The sequence below is a fragment of the Euphorbia lathyris genome, chromosome 1, assembly GCF_963576675.1.
Source record: "Euphorbia lathyris chromosome 1, ddEupLath1.1, whole genome shotgun sequence".
Classification (NCBI taxonomy): Eukaryota; Viridiplantae; Streptophyta; class Magnoliopsida; order Malpighiales; family Euphorbiaceae; genus Euphorbia; species Euphorbia lathyris.
In genome coordinates, this window is record NC_088910.1 from 98,906,152 (window position 1) to 98,932,209 (window position 26,058).

Below are 26,058 nucleotides of genomic sequence, written 5' to 3' on the forward strand. Positions count from 1 at the left end.
GCCCGACCTTGCGGTGAGGCGTTGGGCTATCACGTCCGACCATGCGGTGAGGCGTGTGGCTATCACGCCCGACCACACGGTGAGGCGTGATATCCACACGCCCGCATGTTGGATTGGCAAAAAAAATAGCTTTTTCCTTCCCAAAACCCATGAAAGGGCATTTTCGTCCTTTCACGGGGCTAGGGGTAGGAATTTGGGGCTGGGTTTAACAACACCTATCCAGCCTTAATTAATTGTATTACTAGTTAATCATATAACCTCAAATAATTATTTTAGGGTCCTAATTTGATATATTTACATACATAAATATAATAATGCATTTATTTACGATCGTTACATATATAAATATAATAATGCATTTTTTTACGGTCGTTACATATTGAGTCATCCTCAATTGAATTTGGCAAAACGCTCGACACAATTTCTTCTAAACTTTAGACTTGTGAGCAGTCATTGTTTTCACCTGGATAATCCAATATTTTATTGACATCCATTGGATTGCGGTAACCAAGCTGACCAATCATTCCCTCAGGTTCATGAATGTTTTCAGTGGTTGCTTCCTCTAAATTTGTGTGACATATTCATGAGAAGCCTAGTTTTGGTATGATTTGAAATAACACTCCATATAAATTTATATAGTAATTCATTAACTATGATACATTGAATATTTTTAACATAAATACAATGAATGATTCAAAAAAAACATAAATACAATGAACTTTCAAATTCAATTAACTTATATAATGCACATTTAATTTTATTTATTCATTGATTTTAGAAAAAAAAACTTTATTTAAATTAGTAATTTAAACTTTATTTAAAAAAATTAAAATCACTTTATAAATTTATAATTATCAATTTATCGATTAATTAATAACTCTTTAAATTAATAAAATTCCATAGTCCCAATATTATTAATTTATAGAGGTTTTACTGTATAGGCATTAACATCCATCAAAGACTTCCCTAGAACGTTTCCCAGTAAGGGAACCCCTCATGCGGCTAGAGCAAAGACTTCTCCGACACGTAAATTCTAAAAAAATAGTTTTAAAACCATAAAATTTAGTAGTTTAATTATAGACAATGGCGGATGTAGAAAGGACAGGGGATGGCCCGTGGTTCCGCCACTGTTAAAAGGTCATTTGTCTCCCTTTTTTCGAGCGTTTTGCTAACCCTCGAACTTGTATAGTGATATACATGTCACACAAATTTATTTAAAGTGACATATTAATCCTCTAAATTTGTATAAAATAATATATTTATCTCCAAAAATTTACAATAGTTATATTCTCAAAACAAAAATCTCTTCTCTTCTCTTTTTTCATCACTTGTATTTTTTCTTACTTATATTATCCTTTTCGAAAATTTCTGAATCCGCGCCACTGATTATAAATTTTGTCATTCTCAAAAATAAATGCACCATGAAAGTTAGAATACCTTTGAATATGAGATCCGCCACTGGTTATTGGTTTTGTGATTTTCAAAAACAAACGTGCCATGAAAGCTAGAATATACCTTGCTATGAGATTTATAGTTGAAAAAATTACACACCATGACAAATATACTGATGAATATAAACTAGGGACATTTAAACTGTTCCCGAAAGTTAATTACAAAAGTTTCCAAGTATAAAATTAATATGGAAATGTCAAATCATAAACACATTACAAACAATGATTAAGACTAGCGATGACATAACCTTAAAAAAAATAGCTATAACAACTCATATAAAACCGACTAATTTTACAGGTTAAAAATAAAATTCAAACTTCATTACCAATGTTTTTTTTTATCCCTTTAATTTTTATATTTTAATCATAAATCTTAATTTCGAATAAATTTTAGATTCTGATTTCGATTTTCATTTCAGGAAATAGTTTTTATTTTTGGTAACGGTAATGGAGGTCAATGTAGTGTCTAGGTACTCTGCTTTCCTAGTAAAAAGAAAAAGGGAAATCCAAATTTAAATACTGAAAAACTTCTCGGACAAGCTGGCAAGTGGCGAGACACACGGCAACGAGAAGGGGCATTTCAGTAACTTCAGTAGAAGTTGGCGAGCGGAACCTCTCCGTTATTCGTTAAGCAAGCAAAGAGATAGGATTGGATCGCAAAAGAATACAAATGTAAAACGGGGGTCAACCAACCAGAAGGGTATTTTCGTTATTTAGTCAAATTAAGTCTCTTCATTTTTTCCGCACATATAAAACCAAATCCACTTTGCCCCCTAAACATTCCCCAAAATTAGCTTTCCCCGCCATTTGCTTCCCCCATTTCTCTCCTTCTAGGGCTCCATTACTGCTCTGCAACTCTGACAACCCTAATTATTCTCTAATTACCCCTTAACGCTCACGCATTTTTACTCTTTTACTACTTCAGCTCTACTCTACTCTGCTATGCTCTCCATTCATCCTTTTACTCTGCCACTCTTTTGTCTCACCGGTTAATTAATCGATGAGCAATTCAATTGCTAACGACTGGAGCTCTGACTCCGGTCCTCGGGGCATAGGATTGTCCAACACTACCTACTCGGAGGTAGCTACGTGCTTGCCGTTGCCTTCGCTGCCTGTCTTGTGTGGAGCATCGGATCCACTCATCCGGTTATTCGATGAAGCTAATGGTAAAGCTAAGAGAGAAGTGCGGTCCTTGAATCGAAGTGATATTCTTGCTCAGTCTGGCAGAATTGCTGATCTGCTTCGAGAAACGAATGTTTCCTACTTGTAAGTGCTAGCTCTCATTTTTTTTTTTCCAACTGTGAAGTCTTTTATTAGCTTAAAGTGTTAGAATCGATTCGAAGTTCACGGAGATAGTCAAATTCAGAAGGGAAATGCGGAGTTGCATCTTGCTGAGAGTGAATTGTTTGAAAATGTGAACTGAAGTGTGTTTTGGTCGCTTCTATCTGTTAAAAATAACGTAGCATATCGTAATTTTGATGCAAGTTTCATTTTCAATGTCAATTTTTTAGCTAGTTAAATGATGGAAATATCCGGTCAATGTTTTGTCAACTGATTTTTCATTTAATCGTATAATTAATTTAAGTTCAGTTAGCCGTTCACTTCAGCAGTTCAATTAGTGAGAAAAAGCAAATTAGGTAGTTTCTTTTTGGGCCGTATCTCAATGACTCCTTCCGCTTAAATTAAAGTGTAATTCCATTTTAGTACTTCGAAGTCAAATTTTTATTACACAGTTACACTTCAACTGAAATTGGACTGGATCTATTATTCAGTACTTGATTTCCAGAAGGCTGTGAAATCGAGAAGCCTGTTCTGCAACTAACTGCCAGTAACATGATGCTTACATTGATAGAATAAGACAAAGATCGAAGAGTTGTTCCTTTATGCAAACGAACACTCCAAATCTGATCAAAATCAATTTATATTCTCTTGCAACCACAAGTTTTTGTCTTCCAATACGAACATAACATTTGTACCACAATCTTTTGCTTGTTTCCATATACGTTGAACGGTACGCATTGAGATGCCAAATGATGGTGCGGCAATCGTTGTTATATGTCTCGGCAATTTTCCATCAACACTTTGACGTTTTTCATTACTCAACGTCATTCTTGTTCTATTATGCATTGATGGCATGTCCATATTTTCATCACCTTCATTCATGTATGTTAAAAAAATAATTATAATCCCAATTCAATCATTGGTGGACTCCCTCCGCCCACCACTACCTTTTTCCCCTCAAATTGCCAATAACCATGCTTTATCCTCGATTTTAATTACTGTGCTCTTGAAAACCTGCTTTGAATGGTAGCTCCTGGTCAGACTTTTCATTTGGACTTTAAATCTTCTTCTCATTCTGTACCGACTGAAACAGCACTTTGTTTCTTGATAAGCTCAATTATAGATATTGTGATTAGTCCACCAAATTTATAGATTCCAAGGGATAACTCACTGGTCAAGCAGTGATTGCAGTAGATATGCAAAAAGAGATAAAAGGAAAGTTAACAGATTATATATATAACTGGGAAGAACAATTTGAAACTACAAAAGCTCCTAAATAATGGCTAAAAAATTTGTCCTATCTTATCATGTTTGCATTGAGTGGCAGCAGTTTGTTTATATCTGTTGTTATTTACAGGAACCTCAAAGACGAGACAAGGCCAACCCCATATGAACATGTGGAGCCTTTGGTACTTCATGATCGCGTTGTTCAATGCAATCCTGAAGCATTTGAGTATGTAGCTCCTGGTAAAAAAAGTACACACTGTTGCTCTTTCAATTTATTTTGCTTCTCACATAATCTGACTCTAAAATTTAGCTAATGCGTGATTCATTTTCAACATAAATGAACAAGGTGACATGATTAGAATTTATATATGTATAATAATATGTGTGTGTGTGTCGTACAAGAGGTAATTGAATGTTTCATCCTAAGATTTTGGTTGGCAGTGTGAAAAACATGTAGTTTGATTTCAGCTATGGTTGGGTTCTTGCATTTTGACCAGCAAAAGATAAAATGAGAATGTTTTCTTTTTACATCTTGAAGTTAAACCTCCATGTTTGTTGATTTTGTGCTTTTTATTGTTGGACAACTATAATACATTTTATGGTTGAGACTAAATAGAGTAATGGTTTGTGGTGAGCCAAGATATTTCCTTGGTTCATGTAGTTATGTATGTATTTATTATCTACATGTTAGAAAGGGGGATTTAGTCTTGGAGCACATGATTAGGGAGTGTGCATGGGCTAAAGTTCCAAGCTGTTGCTAACTTTAAAGGGAATTGTCATGGAACCAATTGAACTAAAAGCTCGAGCTCATAGAACCGTTTTAGCTAAAAGCTCAAGCTGATAGTTAAAGGTCCACTCCATATTAATAGCTGACACACCCCCACACGCGAATGCCCACTGGGCTTGAAGCGTGCACAAACACAGGTCCAAATTACCATGTCCTGCAAATAACTCAACAAATGGGGCTGCCAGGAATCGAACCATGGACCACTTGTACCATGTCATGGAACCAATTGAACTAAAAGCTCGAGCGAATAGTTAAAGGTCCACTTCATATTAATAGCTGACAGGAATTTTACGATTCTCATACGATTTTAAGTATAGATGTTTTTTGTTACAATTATTCTGTGGAGATGGATAAAAGTTGGAACAATTACACAAGGCCTAATGACAAGAAACATGCAATCCTTGTTATATATTACTCCCTCCGTTCCACAATAGATGTCTTTCTAGAGAATTTTTTTTATTCCACAATACATGACATTTTGCTTCAATCTATGCACATTAATTTACTTTTACCAAATATACCCCTATTTAAGTTGACTTTTTTCCTTGGGAATAGATAAAGTTACTAGTGGATGCCATTAATACAAGGGTAACAAAGTCTTTTACTTAAAATTAATTGCATTTCTTAATTAGTGTGCATTAACCTTAAAAGACATGTATTGTGGAACAATGGGAGTATATTTTATCAACACTTTATAATTTTGAAGATATCAGCTTGAATTTGTTTTCTTGATGATTTGAAAATATAATCCATATGATGCTACTAGCTAATGATCATACCTGTCAGAATTTTTAAAAAATGAGAAGCTTTTACAAAGCAACTAATTTCTAAATTATGAGAACAAAATTGAAAAAAAATGAAGGTAATTTTAATGCATAGACAAGCTGCAACTTTTTATTGTCAGGATAAAAATCAGGTGTCACTAGTATTGGGAAAGAGAAGATGTTTTCTCATTAGGCCACTACACCAATATAGAACAAGCAAATTGACAAATGGTATTGATATGCATCTAATATGTAATGTTCTATGCCTCTATCTATGAGTTCAATCTTATCAAACAATTATATAGTAAAGTTTATTGTCTCTTTGCATAAAAGATGGATCTCAACACCATGGAAGGTGAAGTACTCCTTTAGTTATTAGAGTTGGATTTTACAGTTCTATGATATCCTGCTAATTGGCCTAATTTATCTTGTATCGGGTTTGGCATCTGAGTTTTCTTGTTTCTCTTGGACCGGCTTGTAGTTAGTGATTCTTAAGTGTTGCTAAACATGTAGGTCGTAGTAAATTGTTTGTAGATGGATTATTCAAATAATAGAGATTTGATATTACTAATTGCTTAAAATATCTTCTTGTTGGAAATGTTGTTTAATCTTTTATTTTAATTGAATTATGGTAATACACCTGCTCTTATAGATTAAAATTGGAACTGAGGTCATCACACAGAAAGGTGTTCTCCTGGCTGATGTGTACTGATATTTTTGGTGGTGGTTATTACTGAAAAAATATACAAACAGAAATGTATGCACAGGGAGATGGGTCAAAATATTTTCTAATTTGCAAGTATAATTTAGATATGCTGGAATATCTTGGGATTTTCTGTACCAAGTACATGTACTTGTTTCTTGAAAAAAAATTTGTTGGGCAGTGGTGTTAAACATCTAGTGAGCTGTTCTTGTGGTTTATTGCATTTGTTTAAGTTTCTCAGGTAATAAGCAAATATCGGGAAATACTACAAGTGAAAGCAAGCCTAATTTGCCTAGTATACCCATTTTAAATCAAGGTCAAAAAGATTATGATGGAGCTCAAAATCACCAGTTCAACTCCATTCCTAATGTAAGTGGAATTAGGGATTTAACTATACATGATTTGTTTTCATCTATACTCTTGACATGAAGGAAAAACTGCAGGATATCACATCATCTTTGAGAAAACCAAAGGTCAAGAAGAAGGTCAGTGAAGAAATTCCACCAGTGGTCCAGCCAGATCCTGTTGAGCTTCAAGGTTGGCATTGTATTTATAGTTCCTCTCTCTATTTATCCTCTCCTTTCCTATATATATGGGTGTGTGGGCACGCTCAGTATGCTAACTCTTAGGTGTTGATATGTCAGAGGCCACTATCGAAAGCTTCTGTGATATGCTAGAGGACTTCTGTGGTCAATCTGAAGTTGTGAGTGATGAACGGGATGAAGCAGAGTGGTTATCAGTCCCTCTTGCTGATCTTAGGATGCTTGTAAATGAAATATTGTCCATACGTGCAAAAAAGCTTCTGCATATGGTTCCTGTAGATATTCTTGTTAGACTTTTACGTGTTCTGGATCATCAGATACATGGAGCAGAAGGTTTGTCTGTTGATGAATATGAACATGTGAGTTTCTTTTTCTTGTCTTTTAGTCTTGACTTGTTTATGCTATTTAATTAACAACTATGGGCCCGTTTGGTAAGATGTAATGAGCTTTGTAATGGAATGCCCATTACATTGAAGGGTCATTACTATGTTTGGGTGCATATTAAAATTTTGTTGTAATGGAATGAGAAATCCATAGATTAAATTTTGTTTAACAACTATTGTAATCTCCATTACATCAAAAAATGGCTTGAACTTTCATTACATCCAAAGCATGTAATATAGTTATTAGACTCGTACGAGTCGATACGATTCAGGAGGATTTCGAGTCGACTCTATGGTCTGACTCGAAACCTTCCTGAATCGGCCATGACTCGGCCGAATCGTTGGTGACTCGGCCGAGTCACCAGAGTCGGTCGAGTCATGGCCCTGCTTGCAAAAAAAAAAAAAATTAAATAGAAAATGGAAAACGTACAGGTACTGGATTTTGAAACATCCATTTAGTGGAATAATAAATGATATTAATGTTGTGCTGTATACGGTAATGCATTGAAACTTGAAAGATCCATTATGAAACAGCCTGTATCTTCTATGCCTAGTTATGAAATTTATTTGTGCTATACCTGTACGTTAAACATAAAAAAAATAAAAGGAATAAATGCAGAGATGTTTCAAATAATTATGACTCTTCATTTGAAGTTATGAAATTGAAAGATGACTCTTCAACTTTTATGAAAAGGTTATATATTTAAGTATTTAACTTGATATAATTTCTATTTGGATATTAAAATTTCATTTTTAGACTCATATTTAAAGTTAAATATAGTTAATATTTTATTTATTTTTATAATATTTTAAAATTGAATCGTATACGATTCACGAGTCTTGATTCACAAAATGAGATTTCGAGTCACGAGCAACTAATCCTAATTTCTATCTTTAAAGTTCTATCTAATCTCTCATTTGTCAAATCTCACTTCTCATCATTCTCAAAAACGCAAAAACTAGAAAAACTGAAAACGAAAAAAAATGTGAAAAATGAAAAATAAGAAAATGAAAAAATAGGAAAAAAACGGTGAAAATGGAAAACGAAAAAACAAGAAAAATGTAAAAAAAAAATACTATGAAAAACTATATACTAATTTCACGTAATTCATTTTTTTTGTTGATTTTAATTATGTAAATAAAATTTTGCGATTACATTTAGCTAAGCAAACATAAGTATTGTAATGGTACTTACATTTCATAATTTTTTTTATTTGTCAACCAAACATGGTAATGAAATCACTATTCCATTCCATTACATTACAACTTTGATTACATTACGGCTTTGATTACATTACATTGCATTATGACACACCAAACGGACCCTATGTGCTTATGTAATGTGTATCCATATTGTATGGTTTGTAGTTGGCCTTGATGTTTGTCATGCTTATATATCCATATTTAGTAGTTTATATTTTCTGATGTGGTTTTGTTTTATAAAACATCTCCAACATCCTTCTTTCCCCTTTTTCCCCCCTTCATGTCTGGCATTTCATTTGGAACTCTGATTGTGAAGCACTATAATATTGTTTTAATTCGGCATTATCAGTCTCTTACTTTGCATAACTGTAGTTTCATATATATCATGTGTCATTGTGATGTTCTCTTGTTTGAATTGGTGGTGTGTTTCATGTTGATTTCCGTGCATACTTTATGAAAATGTATTCAACTGAAAAAACACAAGTGAGATGTGGGATTAATTCTATGAAAGATGCAGCAAGCTTATGTTTTCATTTTGAAATTTTAGCTTTTTATGGACCTCAATCTTTGAAATCTATAGTGTTTTGAAATCAATCTTAAAATTAGTGAATTCTACAATTTGCACCATCAGATGGCTTTGATTAAATATTATATTACTGGGGTCTATGTGTAGTTGTTTTCCTCTAAAGTTTTGTGGATGGATAAAGAACTCTTATTAGGTTTTTGGGATTGAAGATCTCAAGTGATAATTTCCTTGCCTCAACAAAATTAATAAATAAATAGATGCAGTCGTATTTTATTGTATGCTCATTTTCTGGCTGTATGATGTAGTTATGAGTTTGTTCCCCATAAACTTGCAGCCAGAATCAGAGGCAGTCTCCATGGTGTTATGTGCCTTAGAATCCATTCATGCAGCTCTTGCTGTAATGGCTCATAATAACATGCCAAAACAACTATACAAAGAAGAGGTTTGTTCTATATTAGCTCTTCCTTGTAATTCATTTTCTATTGCACGAGTTATTACTACATATAATTTGTATGATTCTACCCCTTGATGATTGATCATGGCGGTTAAATGTCAGAACATTGAAAGAATTCTGGAGTTCTCTAAGCATCAGATAGTGGATGTTATGTCAGCTTATGATCCAGCATATCGTGCTTTGCACAAGCCAAGTGAAAATGGTGCACCAGAAGGTCAGATCAATTATTTGAGAAGCTGAAACTTCCTCTTTTACTTGTTCCATTGCTATTCATTTGCTTATGTGTGCTAAGAGTTATACCTAGGTTTTCGATCCTGCTTTTAGAACCTGGATTTAGTGCAAGATTATGCAAAATTTTATGGAAGTATTTAAAATTATAAATGAATACCAAATGGTTTCGTTTAAGCGTTATAATGCATTATTAAATAAAATATACTGATCATTGATATCAAAAGTAGTTTTCTTTGAACACTCGTCAAAATTAATACTCATATAAATATGGTCAATCTTAAATAATACTCCCTCCTGTCTCTAATAGATGCTGTTTAAGGTTTTTCACCAAAAGACTATTAAAATGACCAATTTACCCTCAATACTTCTCTCCTAAAACTCTACTTTCTATGCAAAAATTATCTCTCTTCTTAAATGTTATGCTTTAATTAGAATTATTTGCATCAAGCTCCTACCATAAATAAGGGAAAATTTGAGGAAAAATTGTCAAAAGTTCATTGATAATTTTAAATGTCATGAAAAAGAACAAATTGATAATCCTAAAACGACATTTATTAGAGACCGGAGGGAGTACTAGTTAAGTAATCAATTCACATTTATTAGAGACCGGAGGGAGTACTAGTTAAGTAATCAATTCAGTATTACAAAAACTTGAAATTGATGTCAAATTGGAAAACACATGATGACTTAACACCGAGAAGCAATATGGTAACTTGAAAACATCAAAATAGGTAAAACTGCTTTGTGTTACTCCTTACTTTAATTTGATTGAGTTTGCATGTGATATGAATTATTTGCATGTTTCTAACTTGGAAGTTTACTAGTGAACTTATATTTTAACAACCATCATCTATAACTATATAAGGGAAAGAAAATGATAATGATGTTTAAAAAATAGTGTTCTACTGAACTGTTAATGTATTTTTTTTTATGAACTTGTTTGTTTTCTTGCTTGCATATCTTTTCTTCAGGACATTAAGTATTACATCCTTTACATTTAATTATCAGGTGATGAAGATGATGACTTTGAGCCTGAGCATGGTTCAGCAAGCAAGAGAAGACGCAGTCAAAAGAGCACGAAACCAAAGAAATCGACATTAAACAAGTGTGTTTATCAATATGTGGTTCTTGAACGTTGAATGCTTTGGTATACTTGTGCTTGAAGTATCTCTTATTTTTTGCTTATTTTTTCCCCACTTTTCTGATAGGGCCTCAGGTGCTATGAATAAAATACTACAGAAACTGTGCTCTGTTCTTGGCTTGCTGATGGATTTGCTTTTGATAGAGAGGTTATCAGATAGTTGCATACTACAGTTGGTGAAAACAAGCTTCACAACATTTGTGGTGGATAATATTCAGCTGTTGCAATTGAAGGCTATCAGTCTAATTGGCGGGGTAAGTTCTGTTATAACATGTCTTCTTGAATACGTGTTGTCTTATTCTTCCATGGTCTGAATCGTAAGTATGTTGGTGGACAGATATTCTATTCGTACACTCAGCATCGTCCATACATTGTAGATGAAATAGTTCAGCTTCTGTGGAAATTACCAGTTTCAAAGCGAGTTTTAAAAGCGTACCATCTGCCTGATGAAGAACAGAGGCAAATTCAGATGATAACTGCTTTATTGATTCAGTTGGTTCACAGCAGTGCAAGTCTTCCTGCAGCATTAAGGGAAGCATCGAATGGTAATTCCATCCTAGAAATATCTTTGGATGCAAGTTATCCCACCAAATGCCATGAAGCTATGACAGAGACATGCTGCCTTTTCTGGACAAGAGTTCTTCAGCGCTTCACTTCTGTAAAGAATCAGGATGCTTCTGAACTGAAAGTAATAATGGAAAATCTTATTACAGATCTATTAACAACTCTGAATTTACCTGAATATCCTGCATCGGCTCCCATCTTGGAGGTAAGATACATGAGATTCTTGGCTTAAATATATCATGTAATTTCTTTATCTGATGTTGGATTCAAATTTGACTGCATTTCCATGCATTTTCGTTAGATCTTGTTGGGATGAAATCCAAGATACTGTTGGTTGCAGGTTCTTTGTGTCTTACTGCTCCAGAATGCTGGGCTGAAATCCAAGGATGTATCTGCTCGTTCCATGGCCATTGATCTTCTTGGTACAATTGCAATGAGGTTGAAACAGGATGCTGTCATTTGCAACGCAAACAAGTTTTGGATATTAATGGAACTAACTAGTAGTGATGATTGTGATCAGAGTTATCCAAAAGATGCATGTTGCGTTTGTTTAGATGGAAGTGTGGGAAAAACACTGTTTATGTGTCAAGGTTGTCAGAGATTGTTTCATCCTGATTGCATGGGTGTCAGAGAACATGAAGCTCCAAATCGTAGCTGGCAATGTCAGGTTTGTGTCTGCAAGAAGCAACTTCTGGTGTTGCAATCTTACTGCAAATCACAGTGTAAGGATGAGGGGAAGAAAAACAGTGCTCGATCTGGTAAAAACTCTAAAGTCTCTGATCCGATTACAAAAGTTGAAATTGTTCAACAGCTGCTCTTGAATTACCTCCAAGATTCTGTATCTGCTGATGATGTGAATCTTTTTGTCCGATGGTTTGTATTTTAAGCTCTACCCTTTGTTTATATGTTTCCTAGCTATTACACTGAGAACTCATTTTTGCAGGGTTTATCTGTGCTTATGGTACAAGGATGACCCAGAATCTCAACATAAGCTTGTTTACTACCTTACTAGACTTAAATCAAATATTATTGTGCGTGATTCTGGGACTACCTACTCAAAGTTGATGAGAGACTCAGCAAAGAAGATTACTTTAGCATTAGGACAAAATAGTTCTTTCTCTAGAGGGTTTGATAAGATTCTTCATATGCTACTGGTTGGTACTTTATTTCACTTCCTTCTTTTATGTGGTGTTTACAATTTTGATTCTGACACTAATTTTTTGGTTTAAATTCAGGCAAGTTTGAGGGAGAACTCTCCTGTGATTAGGGCCAAGGCTTTACGAGCAGTGAGTGGCTTGTTGCTTGTGTTAATCTATTGGAGTTTGACTGTGGGATGATTGGCAATTTTGTCTAGTTTTATAGTATGTTTCCTTTTCCCTTTTGTCTATGGGTTTAGGTGAGTATTATTGTGGAAGCTGATCCAGAGGTATTATGTGACAAACGTGTGCAATTGGCTGTTGAAGGAAGATTTTGTGATTCGGCAATATCCGTAAGAGAAGCAGCACTTGAACTTGTTGGAAGGCATATTGCTTCACATCCTGATGTTGGGCTGAAGGTTAGTCAAATTGGTGCTCACTCATTGTGGTATATTGTTGGTACTATTTAATCATCTCCTTCACCATCTCAAAAATTTGGTTCAATGCAGTATTTTGAGAAAGTAGCTGAGAGGATAAAGGATACAGGAGTCAGTGTTCGAAAACGAGCAATCAAAATTATCCGGGATATGTGCATCTCAAATGCTAATTTTACTGAAGTTACGGCTGCTTGCATTGAAATCATTTCTCGAATTAGTGATGATGAGTCAAGTATTCAGGCAAGTTAGAAAAAAAAAAAAAAATCGAGTGCATAAGTTGCTGCGCTTTAATATCTTTATTTATTTTCTCATTCTTTCTTGTGTTTGCTGTTTGTTTGTTTGTTTTTTTTTTTTTAATGCCTGTGTATGTTATGATGTAATCATATTATGTAATTGGCCTTAACAAAATGTTCTCTGACCCAGCCTTGTGGGTTAGTGAAATTATTCTTTGTTGGAGCTCACTTTAACAGTGATAAATTGCACTAAATTTCTTTTATAGGCTAGTCGATTAAATCATTACAATCTTATTGGTTTTACTCATGGTAAAAATGCTTGCATGAAAGTTCTTTGTTCCCCTGATAGTGTTTCCTGGCATTTATACTGGTTTTATATCCAGGATATTGTCTGCAAGACATTTTATGAGTTCTGGTTCGAGGAACCATCTGGTGTCCAGTCACAGTATCTTGGGAATGGTAGTTCTGTGCCCTTGGAGGTGGCTAAGAAGACTGAGCAAATTGTTGAGATGTTGAAGAGGATGTCTAGTCATCAGCCTCTTGTCACTGTCATTAAGCGCAACCTAGCCCTTGATTTTTTCCCACAATCAGCTAAAGCTGCTGGGATCAATCCTGTCTCGCTAGCTTCAGTTCGTAAGCGCTGTGAGTTAATGTGCAAGTGCTTACTAGAAAGGATTTTGCAGGTATGACTATTACTTGGTTATAGGAATGCTTATTTATTGGGTAGTGAGAAATTTATTGGGAAATTTATTCTCAGGTAGAGGAAATGAACAGCACAGAAGTTGAGGTCCGAACGTTACCTTATGTTTTGGCACTGCATGCATTTTGTGTTGTGGATGCTATGCTTTGTGCACCAGCTTCTGACCCTTCCCAGTTTATAGTCACTCTACAACCATATCTCAAAACTCAGGTTATTAGTTGTTATCTTTACCATTATATGTACTCCACTAGTATTACTGTTATAGGTTCATAATGCCACTTACAATGATTGCATATCTTGCCCTGTTGCAGTATTTGATTATCTGCAATCCAGTAGGCTGGTTTGGTATAATTATATCTCGATGTTCATTTTTTTCTAGGAAGAGACTGCAGTGTTGAGTTCAACTATATTTGTTCACTTGATATGCCTACATTTAGAGAATATGATATTTCTAATAGTTTTTATATTCCAAACATAGTTGTTAAATCGAGATTCGACTCGTGACTCGAAATCTCATTTTGCAAATCGGGACTCGTGAATAAAATCGAATCGTAAGATTCGGATCAAATTCAAAATGCTATAAAAAATAAAATATTAACCATATTTAACTTTAAATATTAGTCCAAAAATGCAACTTTAATATCTAAATAGAAATTATATCAAGTTATAAAAGAAAGTAGAGACAGACAGAACATAGAAAATAGAAAGAATAGAGAGTAGAAGAAGATAATAACAAATAAATAGAAAAGAAGAAGGAAGGTTTTGGAATTTGTAAAGTGAAAAGTCATCCGATTGAAACTATTTGTATTTCATAACTTTTGTATGGTTTTTTGTTTTTGTAAAGTGAATAGTCATCTTCTTCTGCCTGTACCTTTTTGAGTTGTTAAAAATTGATTTTTTTTTTAAATGGTGGCCTGAATCAACCGAATCGGGCGACTCGGTGAATCGGCCGAATCAATGGTGACTCGGCCGATTCATGAAGCTTCCGAGTCGTACCATAGATACGATTCGAATTCTTCATGAATCGAATGGAATCGTACAAGTCGACTCGCGACTCGTACGATTCTAACAACTATGATTCCAAAGTGAAATGAAGGTATTTCCCTTTTTTTTTCCTTATTTTAAGATGGCAGCTTTCATAATGAGTTTGTATTGTGCATGTGTAGTTGTCTATTATAGACCTAGGAGATGAATATAGCAACTGTCAAACTATTGAATACCCATCCATAAAGATTTGTAACTTGGGAAATTTTTGGAGGTAACAGTGCGAAAATTGCTAAGTGGTAAAAGTTCACAGCAATTCTATTGTAAAAGTTGAAGTTTATTATCCATTTGAATTTCTATTCATAGACTATATTTGGCATAAGTCGTTTACAACTTTGAATCGCTTGACACTAAGTGCCTGTGCAGAATGTAGAAATGCATTTGTGCTCGTGCTTTGTGGGCTTTAGCAGAGTGTGTTTAGAGGCCATGTTCTGACCAGTTCATTCTGTCAACCTGATGTTTTTCTTTTCTTTTTTTCTTTTTAATAATATTTGTAATGGTAGGATACTTTTAGAATATTCCACTCAAATTCCTATTACCAAGCACAAAAGAAAAAAAAGAGAAATTTGAATAACCAAGTCTATACCTGCTTATTTGCCTGAGGTCTTGAAGGTAATTCATGTTGATTGGGTTTTGTTTTTTCCAGGTTGACAACAGAGCAATTGCACAATTTCTGGAGAGTATAATCTTTATCATTGACTCCGTACTTCCCTTGATCCGAAAGTTGCCTCAAAGTGTAGCTGAAGAGCTTGGGCAAGATTTGAAACAAATGATTGTTCGGCATTCATTTCTAACAGTTGTCCATGCTTGCATCAAGTTAGTTTTTGTTATGTCTTTGTTTTGTTAATTTTGTATTTTATTTTCCAGTGATACGACCAGATCAAATTTCTTTAGCTTGTCCACTCTGTCCTTTTTTCTTCTTCCTAATTTTCTCTGGGTGAACCAAAGGAAATGAATTTGGAGTTAGCTTAATGGAGGAAATTTAATTATTTATATATGTTGGGGAATTGGAGGGCGAGCCTTGGCGCAACGGTAAATGTTGTTGTCGTATGACCAAGAGGTCACAGGTTCGAGTCTTAGGAGCGGCCTCTTGCCAAATAAATTGGCAGGGGAAGGCTTGCCCCCAGTACACCCTTGTGGTGGGACCCCTCCCCGGACCCTCGCTCAGCGGGGACGTGTAGTGCACCGGGCCGCCCTTATATATGTTGGGGAATTCCATGGCTTCTTTAGAGTAAGAGTGTGGTTTTGTCAGTTCGGTGAAAAATGAGATGTAACAGAAAAAAAAAAGGAAGGAATTAGCTAAATAAATGAAGCTGGATCAAATTGAATTAATAGGGGAATTTGAAACTGAATCATTTGGTTTTCAGTTTGGGTTCTTGGACCAAATACTTGTAAAACAAGGTGTCATACTCTTTCAAATATACAAGATGGATTTTTTTTTTAATAAAATTTCTTTGAAGTGTTTAAAATATAGGAAAATGATGAGAAAAAATGTAAACCAAATGCTTAACTATTATTGAAACAATTTTTTTAATTTAATTAAAATAAACTAGATAACAAAAGATATTAAAATTAGTTAATTACCTAAGCACACATGTCTGTGCATGTGTGTGTGTATATAATATGTATGCATATTTTGTTTGGTTCATTTTTTTTTCCTCTAAAAACTGAACTGAAAAACATAGCCATAAGGTCATATAACGCATCATCAATTTTATGAAATGTGTGATTCTTTTACTCTTTTATACCTTTTGGTGATATGGGGTTATTGGGATAGAGGTAGTACTTCCATAGTGAAAATGTATAAGAAGTTCTACTGTGGCTCCAGATAGTGATTCTATATATAATTTCTCCATGTGGTTATGTGTGAAGTTCTATGTGTTCTACTCATCTTAGAGACCATTCTTTTTAATGGCGGTGTTTACCAATAAACACATTACTTTTTAGGTCATGTAGCAAATATTGGGAAGAGATTATCATCATAAACAATTGCAAGTCTTTCTCAACATGATAAATTTATTTGTGGATGCTTCAATGCTTGTGATTTATGTCATTTTTAAAAGACAATTGTTATCTCTTGACTTTCACCTTATGCTGATATTCTTGTTTGTCATTATAGGTGTCTTTGCTCTTTGACTAGAGTAGCATTAAAGGGCGGTGGAGTGATCGAGTATCTTATTCAGATATTCTTCAAACGTCTGGAGGTGTTGGCAACTGATAACAAGCAGGTTGTTGCTACATTAAATTTTGTCTTTTCTGTTTCCTCAAAAGCTGTTTCCTTTAGTGTTTTGAAGTGATGGTGCAATATGTAGACATATCCCTGTGCTTTATCGATGTGGATTCTAGAAGATGACAAGTGAATTGTCTGGACAACTTGGCATTATATTGAATTATCACCGTAGTTATCAAAGGCGCTAGGTTCCAGGCATGTGGCTTGAGAAGCCAAAGGGAGGGATCTCTTCACGGGGGGCCCCACCTGAGCATGCCTTTGTGAGCCTAGCGCCTTGCTGGAGGCGCGCCTAGGTGTTCTGTCAGGATTAGGGATTTCTGACAGTAAGATTAGGGCAGAAAAGATCTTAGGAGAAGAAGAATAGAGAAAGAAGAGAGAAGGTTAGAGAGAGATTGAGATAAACAGAGAAAAGAGAGAATAGAGAGAGAATTTAGAAGAAAGAAATAAAGGTTTCATTAATCAATTGAATAATGAATTGGTACAGTACAATTCTCTTAAATAGGAAAAATGGGAAAAGGAAAGCATACTAGTCTTCCTAAATTCATGGCCCTAATAATTCTAACTTACCTTAAATCACCCTATCAATTCTAACCTACCTTAAATAAGAATAGGAAATATAGCAATTCGCTCTAAATAGACATAATTTGAATAATTGTGACATGTTCATAAGCCTCACTGTTTTTTTGGGGTTCTAAGTTAAAAGTGGTTGCCTTAGTCTCACACCTAGGTGCAATATCATATACTCATAAAATTAAATTAGAATAAAAAGAAAGAAGCAAAAGGGGAAAGAAACAGCAAATATCTCAAAGAATGGCAGAAAAAACTACAGCCATTTTGAATACCAACATATGATTTTGAAGGAGAGAACATCCATTGAATTATCAAAGAACACCAACCACCAGCAGTTCTTATGAGTGATGAAATGGACTATGGAAACTTCACTCTTGTTAAAAGGTAGTTATTAGACTATTAGTTGATTAACTTTAGGATTTGGTTGAACTTTAGCCTTTAGATTTAGAATTTATTATTATGAATATTGGATATGATTTAGTATTTGACAATTGATTGCATTTCAAAAACGTTAATTTAATTGTTGTTATTTGTGATTTTATATATTACTTTTCTTTAGTGCGATTTGCGTTGCTCAGACGCATGCCTGCACCTTGTGCCTAGGCTCCAAGACTCCTGGCGCCTTTAATAACTATCATTATGAGGATGTTTTTATTACATATTTATTTTTTGTTAAATGTTTTAATATCTTCTCTATTCCAATAAATTTTCTTGTTGCCAACTTTCCACTAGACACAAATATGATAGGCTACATGAATAACCGTCGTGCCTTTAGCATATTTACCTCATTTTGATAAAGTATTAAAAATATATGTTTGTTAATTAAGACTCACACAGGAATGCACTTCAAAGATACCGTCATTAGTAGACCTGGCAATTATCGTGTTCGAGTCGTGTCAATTTCGGGTTTGTGTTAAAAAGAGTAAACCCAAACCCAACCCAAAAACTTTCGTGTTACAATCATGTTAACCAGTTGGGTTAGTGTTGATTTCGTATCGTGTTTTCGGGTTACATGTAATTTTGTTATGAATATATATTAATGACAACTTTATGTCATTTTTAGATTAGTATGTTAACACTAACCATCCAAAAGTCCCCTAATATCATGTTATGGGATCATGTAATGTGTTTATAGCAATTTAGGAGGTTCGAATCATATTTGCAAGTAATAATTATAATTTTATTATCTGTGACATAAAAACGAATATAACAATAATTTTAAATATTCGTGTCATTTCGTGTCGTTTTCGGGTTAGCATATCAACCCTAACTCAACCCAAAAATGACACATTCCCTACTAAGGTAAACCCAAACACTAAAATTAAGTGTCGGTTTCGTATCGTGTAATTGGGTCGTGTGTACTTTCGCCACCTCTAGTCATTAGTTGTAAATCATCAACTGATATTGAATGTTGCTTCTGGATTCACTATATAGGGAAAATCTTGAGATTTCCATCATCTGCTTATTAACATTTAATTTAACATATGTTAATATTACAATTCCTTAGTGGTGTGATTAATGTATGCTTTAAAGGTTATATGGAACACAAATTTCATATAAATGTTTAATATTTGCTGCTTTCCATGTGGATGCAACTGAAACTGAATTAATTCAACTTCTGGAAGTTGAATTAAGGTGATTTTGTCCATCTTCCTCACATGAATTATTGGTTCTAGAGTTGAAGATTTAGAAGATTATGCTTGCTACAGTAGACTGATGAGCGCCTCTAATACGAATAGTTGAAGGTTATTGTGTGGACTTGGTTCGGCTTGCTTAGGAGCTGTTTGATAAATTTGAAAATTAGGTGCTGGAAAAATGACTGCTGAATTTTAAGTGTTAAATATTATAAATGCTAAAATTGTTGAATAATGGAGTTTGATAAACAATAAAAATAAAGTACAACATTTAAAGACATGAATGTTTTTAATATATTTGAAGAGTATAAATCATTTTTTATATAATAATATAAATATTGTTGTAGGGGTGAGAGGTAGGGGAAGACCTAAGCAAACTTGGAAGAGGGTGATCGGGAGTGATATGAGTTTATTGGGGATTGAGGAAAATATGTTAGTGGATAGGACAGAGTGGAGGGAGAGAATTTATGTCGCTGACACGACTTGATTTCATGGTTTTATATGATGGTTCATGTTAGCCGACCCCGAATCATTTCGGGACTAAGGCTTTGCTGTTGTTGTATTTAAATTTTTAAGTGGTGTTATCAGATTGGTTAAAACTAATACAATCTATTAATTTTAAGGTGCTTATTAAGGTTATCAAACACCCTTTTTTAAAGTGTATATAGTGTCCAATTGTACAAAATTTTTTGGGATCGTTCAATCAAGAAACAAGGCACTGTCCTGTTTTCTTGTCACTACAAATGAATCATATATTTATGAACTATCTTAAAGTCTAGGCTTAGACTTTTATTGATCATTTGTGTACCTGACATGAAATGCAATCATCTTCCTGAAGTTTATTTAAACAACATGAGATTGACCAAGATTGGAGTGTTGATTGACTTTTTTGGACTCAGACGAACTCACACGTAGCTATAATCTAGTTTAATTAGTTCAGTTATGTTGAATGAGTTGTTACTTGTTGAGCTCACAGCTGTGTTCTGGACAAGGATAGGAATAGATATGAATATCTGTTAAGTTCTTTTTCATTAACATTTGCTGCTAAGTGTAGTGGGCTTATTTGGTGCATGGCTATCTTTCCTTTCTGAAGTGAATAAACAATACATGCATACAGGCATGCATTAGTTAATAACCTTTTCCCATCCCTGCAAATTGCAGCTGGTGTGTCGCTCTCTGTTTTGTCAAGGACTGCTTATTCGTTATGGGAATTCTTTGGTGGTAACCTCCAGCGACAAAAATATTGCCTTTGTTAATAACCTCACGTTGTTTAAGAAGTACCTTCAATTGGAGGATTTTGGTATAAAAGTCCGGTCCTTGCAGGTAAGCTGTCATTTTCTTTGAAGGCTGTTTTGCTCTAGAGTGTAGGGTGTCCTTCACCTAGTTTCTTCATTGTTGTAGGCATTAGGTTTTGTTCTAATTGCTAGGCCTGAATATATGCTGGAGAAGGACATTCGGAAAATCATAGTGGCAACTTTATCTTCTGGTTCTGATGTTCGTCTTAAGGTAATAAGGGTACCTGTTGGCTGTTGCTCAGTGATTCCACTTTTTACTGTAAACTTATCGCTTTTCTTTTCAGATTCAATCATTGCAAAACATGTACGAATATCTTCTTGATGCTGAAAGCGAAATGGAAACAGATAAAGCTAGTGATAACATAAATCATCCTGTAGAAAGGGGTCGTGGTGTACCTGTTGCTGCTGGTGCAGGTGATACTAACATCTGTGGTGGTATAGTTCAGTTGTATTGGGATAATATTTTGGGAAGGTGCTTAGATTTCAATGAACAAGTTCGCCAGACTGCACTCAAGGTGAGATTCATTTTGTGTCTTTATTCCTGTCTTTGTAAAGCAATTAACCTCATAACAACTTGCATAGAAGGGGAAGAAAATATAGTGACGTGCTTGTTCTAAGACATATGTATAGTCAAAGCCATGAATATAAATTATAATAAAATAAATTTTGTAAAATATATAATCTTTGTTAGAAATCTTTAAGATTGACGTCCTGTCATCTGAAACAGATGGGTAGATTTCTTGGTCCAACTATTTAGTGGCTTGACAACATGAAGGTCTTAATCACATGCCGCAAATTGCTTAATATTCAAGACGTGTGCCTTGAGAAATATTTCCTTGTTATATTTGTATTGCAGATTGTGGAGATAGTGCTACGTCAAGGTCTGGTACATCCTATAACTTGCGTTCCATACCTAATAGCACTTGAAACAGATCCTTTAGAAGTGAACTCGAAGTTGGCTCATCATTTACTGATGAACATGAACGAGAAGTATATTTCTTGAAACTTGATTCATTTTTATATTCCTTGATGCTAGTATGAGCATGCCAATTTTACAAATAACTTCATTTCAGGTATCCTGCTTTTTTCGAAAGTCGGTTGGGTGATGGGCTGCAGTTATCATTTATTTTCATGAAATCTGTTTGTGGGGTCTCTGCTGAAAATCTAAACCAAAAAGCTCAATCTAGAGCTTCTGGAAATAAGGGAAAACCTGAAGGTGGATCTCTCACTCAAGCAAGGCTTGGAGTTTCCCGGATCTACAAGCTTATTCGTGGAAACCGTATTTCTAGAAACAAATTTATATCTTCGATTGTGCGAAAATTTGATAACCCAAGCTGGACTGATTCGGTGGTTGCGTTTTTGATGTGAGTTATCTCTTTAGTGCCAGCTCCAGACTTCACTATGTTAATTTGGTTCGATATTTATAAAAGTTGGTTGATTCATTTTATAGGTACTGCACAGAAGTACTTGCGATGCTACCATTTACTTTGCCTGATGAACCACTTTATTTGGTTTATTCTATAAATCGGATAATACAAGTTAGAGCAGGAGCACTTGAAGCAAATATGAAGGGCTTAATATTACACTTGTCACAAAGGAATTCCAGGAAGGTACCTCATCAAAATGGAGTGTTAGATCAAGAGCAAGCTCCACCGGTTGCCACCATGGATTTAAATGGGATAGTTCAGGAAGAGCCAGTTGCTCAATTTGATTTAAATGGAACAATTCAGGAAGAGCCTAATTTGGTCGCGAACTCTAATGTCTCTATAGAACCACAGATGGATAAAATGAGCTCTGCTGATCCTGTCATCCTCTCGAAAGAGGATATAGAGAAAATTCAGGTACATATTGAAGCTCTGATGCTCTTACACTAGATTGCAGAGTTTGCGGTTGGGCTAGTACAAATATTCCTTTAAACCTGTTCAAAGTGTTGTCTAGAGAATTCTTATGTGTTTGTTGCTTTTTCCATTTTTTTCTTTTTCTTTTAACTTAATTCTTAATGGCCATTTGGTATAAATAGGGCTGTAAACGAGCCGAGCCGAGCCGAGCTTTGGCCTGTTCAAGCTCGGTTCGCTATAAAATTAACGAGCTCGAGCCCGAGCCGAGCTTGCTATAAAATTAACGAGCCGAGCTTTGGCTTGCTCAACGAGCTTGAGCCGAGCTTCGATCTTGTTTCGAGCCCAAAATCCTCTTTTGGACTTGGTTCATTAAGAAAATTATCTAACCATGAATTGTTTGTGAGTAAATTGTTAATTATATTTGTGAAGTTTGCTCACAAATAACTTTTTAATTGTGTATATAAACAAGCTCACAAGCAAACTTCGTGAATAAATAAACAAGATGCTTACAAATGGTTCGTCGATTACTCATTTATTATGTTTGTGAAGGAACTAACACAAAAACTATATAGTTTTCTACAAAACTAAAATTTGTTCATAAATGTTCTAATTGAGCCTGCTCGCGAGCTTTCGAGCCGAGCTTTGGCCTGCTCAAGTTTGGCTCGTTTACGAACCAAGCCAGTAAATCGTGTTCACGAGCGGCTCGTTTACAAATCAAGCTGATTCGAGCCGAGATTTTATCGAGCCGATCACCGAGCCGCTCATGAGCGGCTCTGTTCATTTAAAGCCCTAGGTATAAAAGATAATTAGACCCATAAGAAGGGCATCTATTAATTGTCTATCTAGCTCACATCATTGTTGCTTCTGCAGGTTGACTGTCTTTCTGCAACTGCATTGCAGCTTCTTTTGAAGCTGAAGCGGCATGTAAAAGTTGTGTATAGTTTGAATGATGCCCGCTGCCAGGTATAAGCTGTACAGGATTTGTTACATTCCGTCACTATGTTTTGGATGTACATTTGCAACTAACTTGTTATGATCCTTAAAACCAGGCTTTTGCTCCAAATGAACCCCCCAAACCAGGAGAGGTTTTCTCAAAGCAGAATATTCCCTTTGACATCAGTGAAACATCCACTAGTATGTCATCCACATATCAAGATTTATTACAGAGATATCAGGTATAATGTAACTGCTATAATTCTTTTGTTTGGTATTTGGTTGATGAACTTGATGAATGTCCTGCGAACATAATTACTTGCCGGTTTGAACAGGATTTTAAGGTCGCTTTAAAGGAAGATGCTCTTGATTACACCAGTTACACTGCAAACATAAAGAGGAAACGACCTACTCCCAAAAAGATGAAACAGGTACCAGTACGTACAAATATGAATGCAGATGACGACGATGATGAGGAGCGGACAGGAGGGGCCCGCAGGGTAGGTGTTAGTGCCAGGAAAGGTAGCAACAGTAGAGTACGTGTACGTAGAAAAACAAATATGAGTTCAGATGATGATGATGACGACGATGATGATGACATCGATGATGATGACGACGACGATGATGACTTCATGGGAGGGGCTCGGAAGCTAGGTGGTAGTGTCAGGAGAGGTAGCACAACTAGAGTACTTAGGCAACGACAGTAGCTTTTGTAAATATAAAAATAGGTAGGCTAACGTGTACATTTCTTAGAGGAAAAGGAAATCTATAGGATAGAATGACAAAAGAAAAAAAAATTACGGAAACAGACAGCAAGAGGGAGTCTAGGATATATAGTGTGCCTGCAGGGTAATTTCTGGAGCTGTTTCCATTTTGTAATTGTTTAATATTTTTGTGACTGCATTCTTTTCTGTTAATGAAATTTACGATTTTTGCATTCTTAATCAACAGTGGGTTTTCTACAGTTCTGCCATTTTACATTTATTGAAAAAGACTTGATTTGGTGATCTCTCGTTTCTTGGAGTTGCCCATTTCTGTCATTGTCTCATGATCAAATTTTTTCTTTGCCCTTTTTTTTCCTGATGGGGAGAAAATTGGATACAATTGACATAGGAATTGCTTTTATTTCTTGTGGGAAATTTAAAAGTAAAGAAATTTACTCCCTGAACTGAATACGAGGTTTAATATTCAGGTTTTTCAGTCTTTCAATATAAAAAAAACAATAGAAGTCTTTAGTTTGACTTGTAATGACTCTTGCTCGTGAAACTCAAAATAACCGGAACTAAAATCAAAATTTTATGGTTACTAAAAGGCTTAATACGTCATTTGTCCCTTAAGCTTGTTCAAAAAGCTTGATTGACCCTCTGAACTTTCAAAGTATCATGATAGCCTCCTGAACTTGCATAAAATGTTCAGTTAGCTCCTTGAATTTGCATAAAATGTAATCAATTGATCACTCAGTCGCAAAAAATTAAATTAAATGTGGAAGATGTATTTCACGCATCTTAAAAAAAGTAAATCAACCAAAATCGAGATATGCGGGTCTAATATTAGAGAATACAAGTTTTATAGTTGCGCAAGTAATAAGCTTCTTTTTAATCTATTTTTGAATTATGTAATAACATTGTAAGACGCATGGAATACATCTTCCACATTTAACTTAATTTTTTGCGACCGAGTGATCAATTGATTACATTTTATGCAAGTTCAAGGAGCTAACTGAACATTTTATGTAAGTTCAGGAGGCTATCAGGATACTTTGAAAGTTCAGAGGGTCAATCAAACTTTTTGGAACTTCAGGGGGCAAATGATGTATTAAGCCTTACTAAAATAATGCTTTTATGTATCTAGTTTTTGATGTAATAAAGTCATGAAAATAGCAAATTTGTGTCAATAAACTGTCATTACGATCAGATACGGCAATTTGGTCTAGAAAAACGTCGTTTTCTCACCATATGTCTGATGCATCTCGTCACGTGGCAATTAATTATTTTTTTAGAAGAAAAGAGAAATGATCAATTTGAGGTATGAGATGTTGATATTGATAATCACGTCAGCTTTTCGTGACCTAATGGTTGGATCGCGACCATAATGATTTTAGCACAACTTAGGTTAAAAACTACTTTAATAACTACTCATATACAAAATCCCTATTTGCTGACGTGACGCGTTGGCCGGTCACAATTACCGGTTATACACTTTTGTGTACCAAATTCAAAGTTGTACATCAAAATGTGAAATAAGACAAATGTTATACACTACATATGTAATTTACTCGATTATTATATGCTTATGAATTTTTGTTATCTATGAATTTGTTCCTCATAAATTACACGAGTCAAGAAATTCCAAAAAATAAAACTCATTTACAAGAAAAGAAAAAAATGTTTTCCTTGACCAGGAAAGTACTTCTAGGTGCAGGAGACAATTGTGCAAAATACGATGCTGATCGATAAAAGAAGGCAGAAGGCAGAAATGACAATTCAGGTTGGCCGAGATATATAATACAAAAATAACAATCGCTGTAAACAGATCGTATCAGTCGAGTTACTTCTATAAATTCCTTACCGTGTCACAAATTACCACCCTAGCAAAAGCTATTTCTTGGGTCGTTCATTGAATCGATATTGTTCTACACTCTGTACAAGAATCCATTATTCCCAATGCAATTATTTTTCAATATATGATGTTTCACATTCAATCATCGGTCTCTAAACCGACACACTTGAATATTATACTTCAAATGTAATG

General features: G+C 34.8%; 1 protein-coding gene across 3 annotated transcripts; it reads left to right on the forward strand.

The window, feature by feature from the left end:
• Positions 1-2,226: 2,226 nt before the first annotated feature.
• LOC136208535 (sister chromatid cohesion protein SCC2) lies at positions 2,227-24,251 on the forward strand. Of its 3 annotated transcripts, none has more exons than XM_065999500.1 (28): positions 2,227-2,717; positions 4,090-4,208; positions 6,455-6,582; positions 6,657-6,750; positions 6,858-7,114; positions 9,202-9,309; positions 9,424-9,535; positions 10,561-10,657; positions 10,761-10,947; positions 11,031-11,462; positions 11,598-12,130; positions 12,201-12,411; positions 12,493-12,543; positions 12,654-12,812; positions 12,903-13,070; positions 13,447-13,746; positions 13,821-13,973; positions 15,454-15,623; positions 16,927-17,035; positions 20,403-20,564; positions 20,643-20,747; positions 20,821-21,051; positions 21,393-21,526; positions 21,610-21,900; positions 21,987-22,377; positions 23,245-23,337; positions 23,424-23,549; positions 23,643-24,251. In XM_065999500.1, the coding sequence occupies exons 1-28, from the start codon at positions 2,452-2,454 to the stop codon at positions 24,012-24,014; spliced, it is 5,559 nt and encodes a 1,852-aa protein (XP_065855572.1). In that variant the 5' UTR covers positions 2,227-2,451; the 3' UTR covers positions 24,015-24,251. The 3 variants fall into 3 exon arrangements, with proteins under 3 accessions (XP_065855572.1, XP_065855579.1, XP_065855588.1); XM_065999507.1 differs by having other exon boundaries at positions 4,090-4,199; XM_065999516.1 differs by having other exon boundaries at positions 4,090-4,185; positions 6,447-6,582.
• The last annotated feature ends 1,807 nt before the right edge of the window (positions 24,252-26,058 follow it).

What these genes read in the sequence shown, in the direction of transcription:
- LOC136208535 (XM_065999500.1), top strand. Translation starts at nt 2,452, where the DNA reads ATGAGCAATTCAATTGCTAACGACTGGAGCTCTGACTCCGGTCCTCGG. An exon ending in CATCGGCTCCCATCTTGGAG is followed by an intron (nt 11,463 to 11,597) that starts GTAAGATACATG and finishes TGTTGGTTGCAG; the next exon opens with GTTCTTTGTGTCTTACTGCT. An exon ending in GTTGTCCATGCTTGCATCAA is followed by an intron (nt 15,624 to 16,926) that starts GTTAGTTTTTGT and finishes TTGTCATTATAG; the next exon opens with GTGTCTTTGCTCTTTGACTA.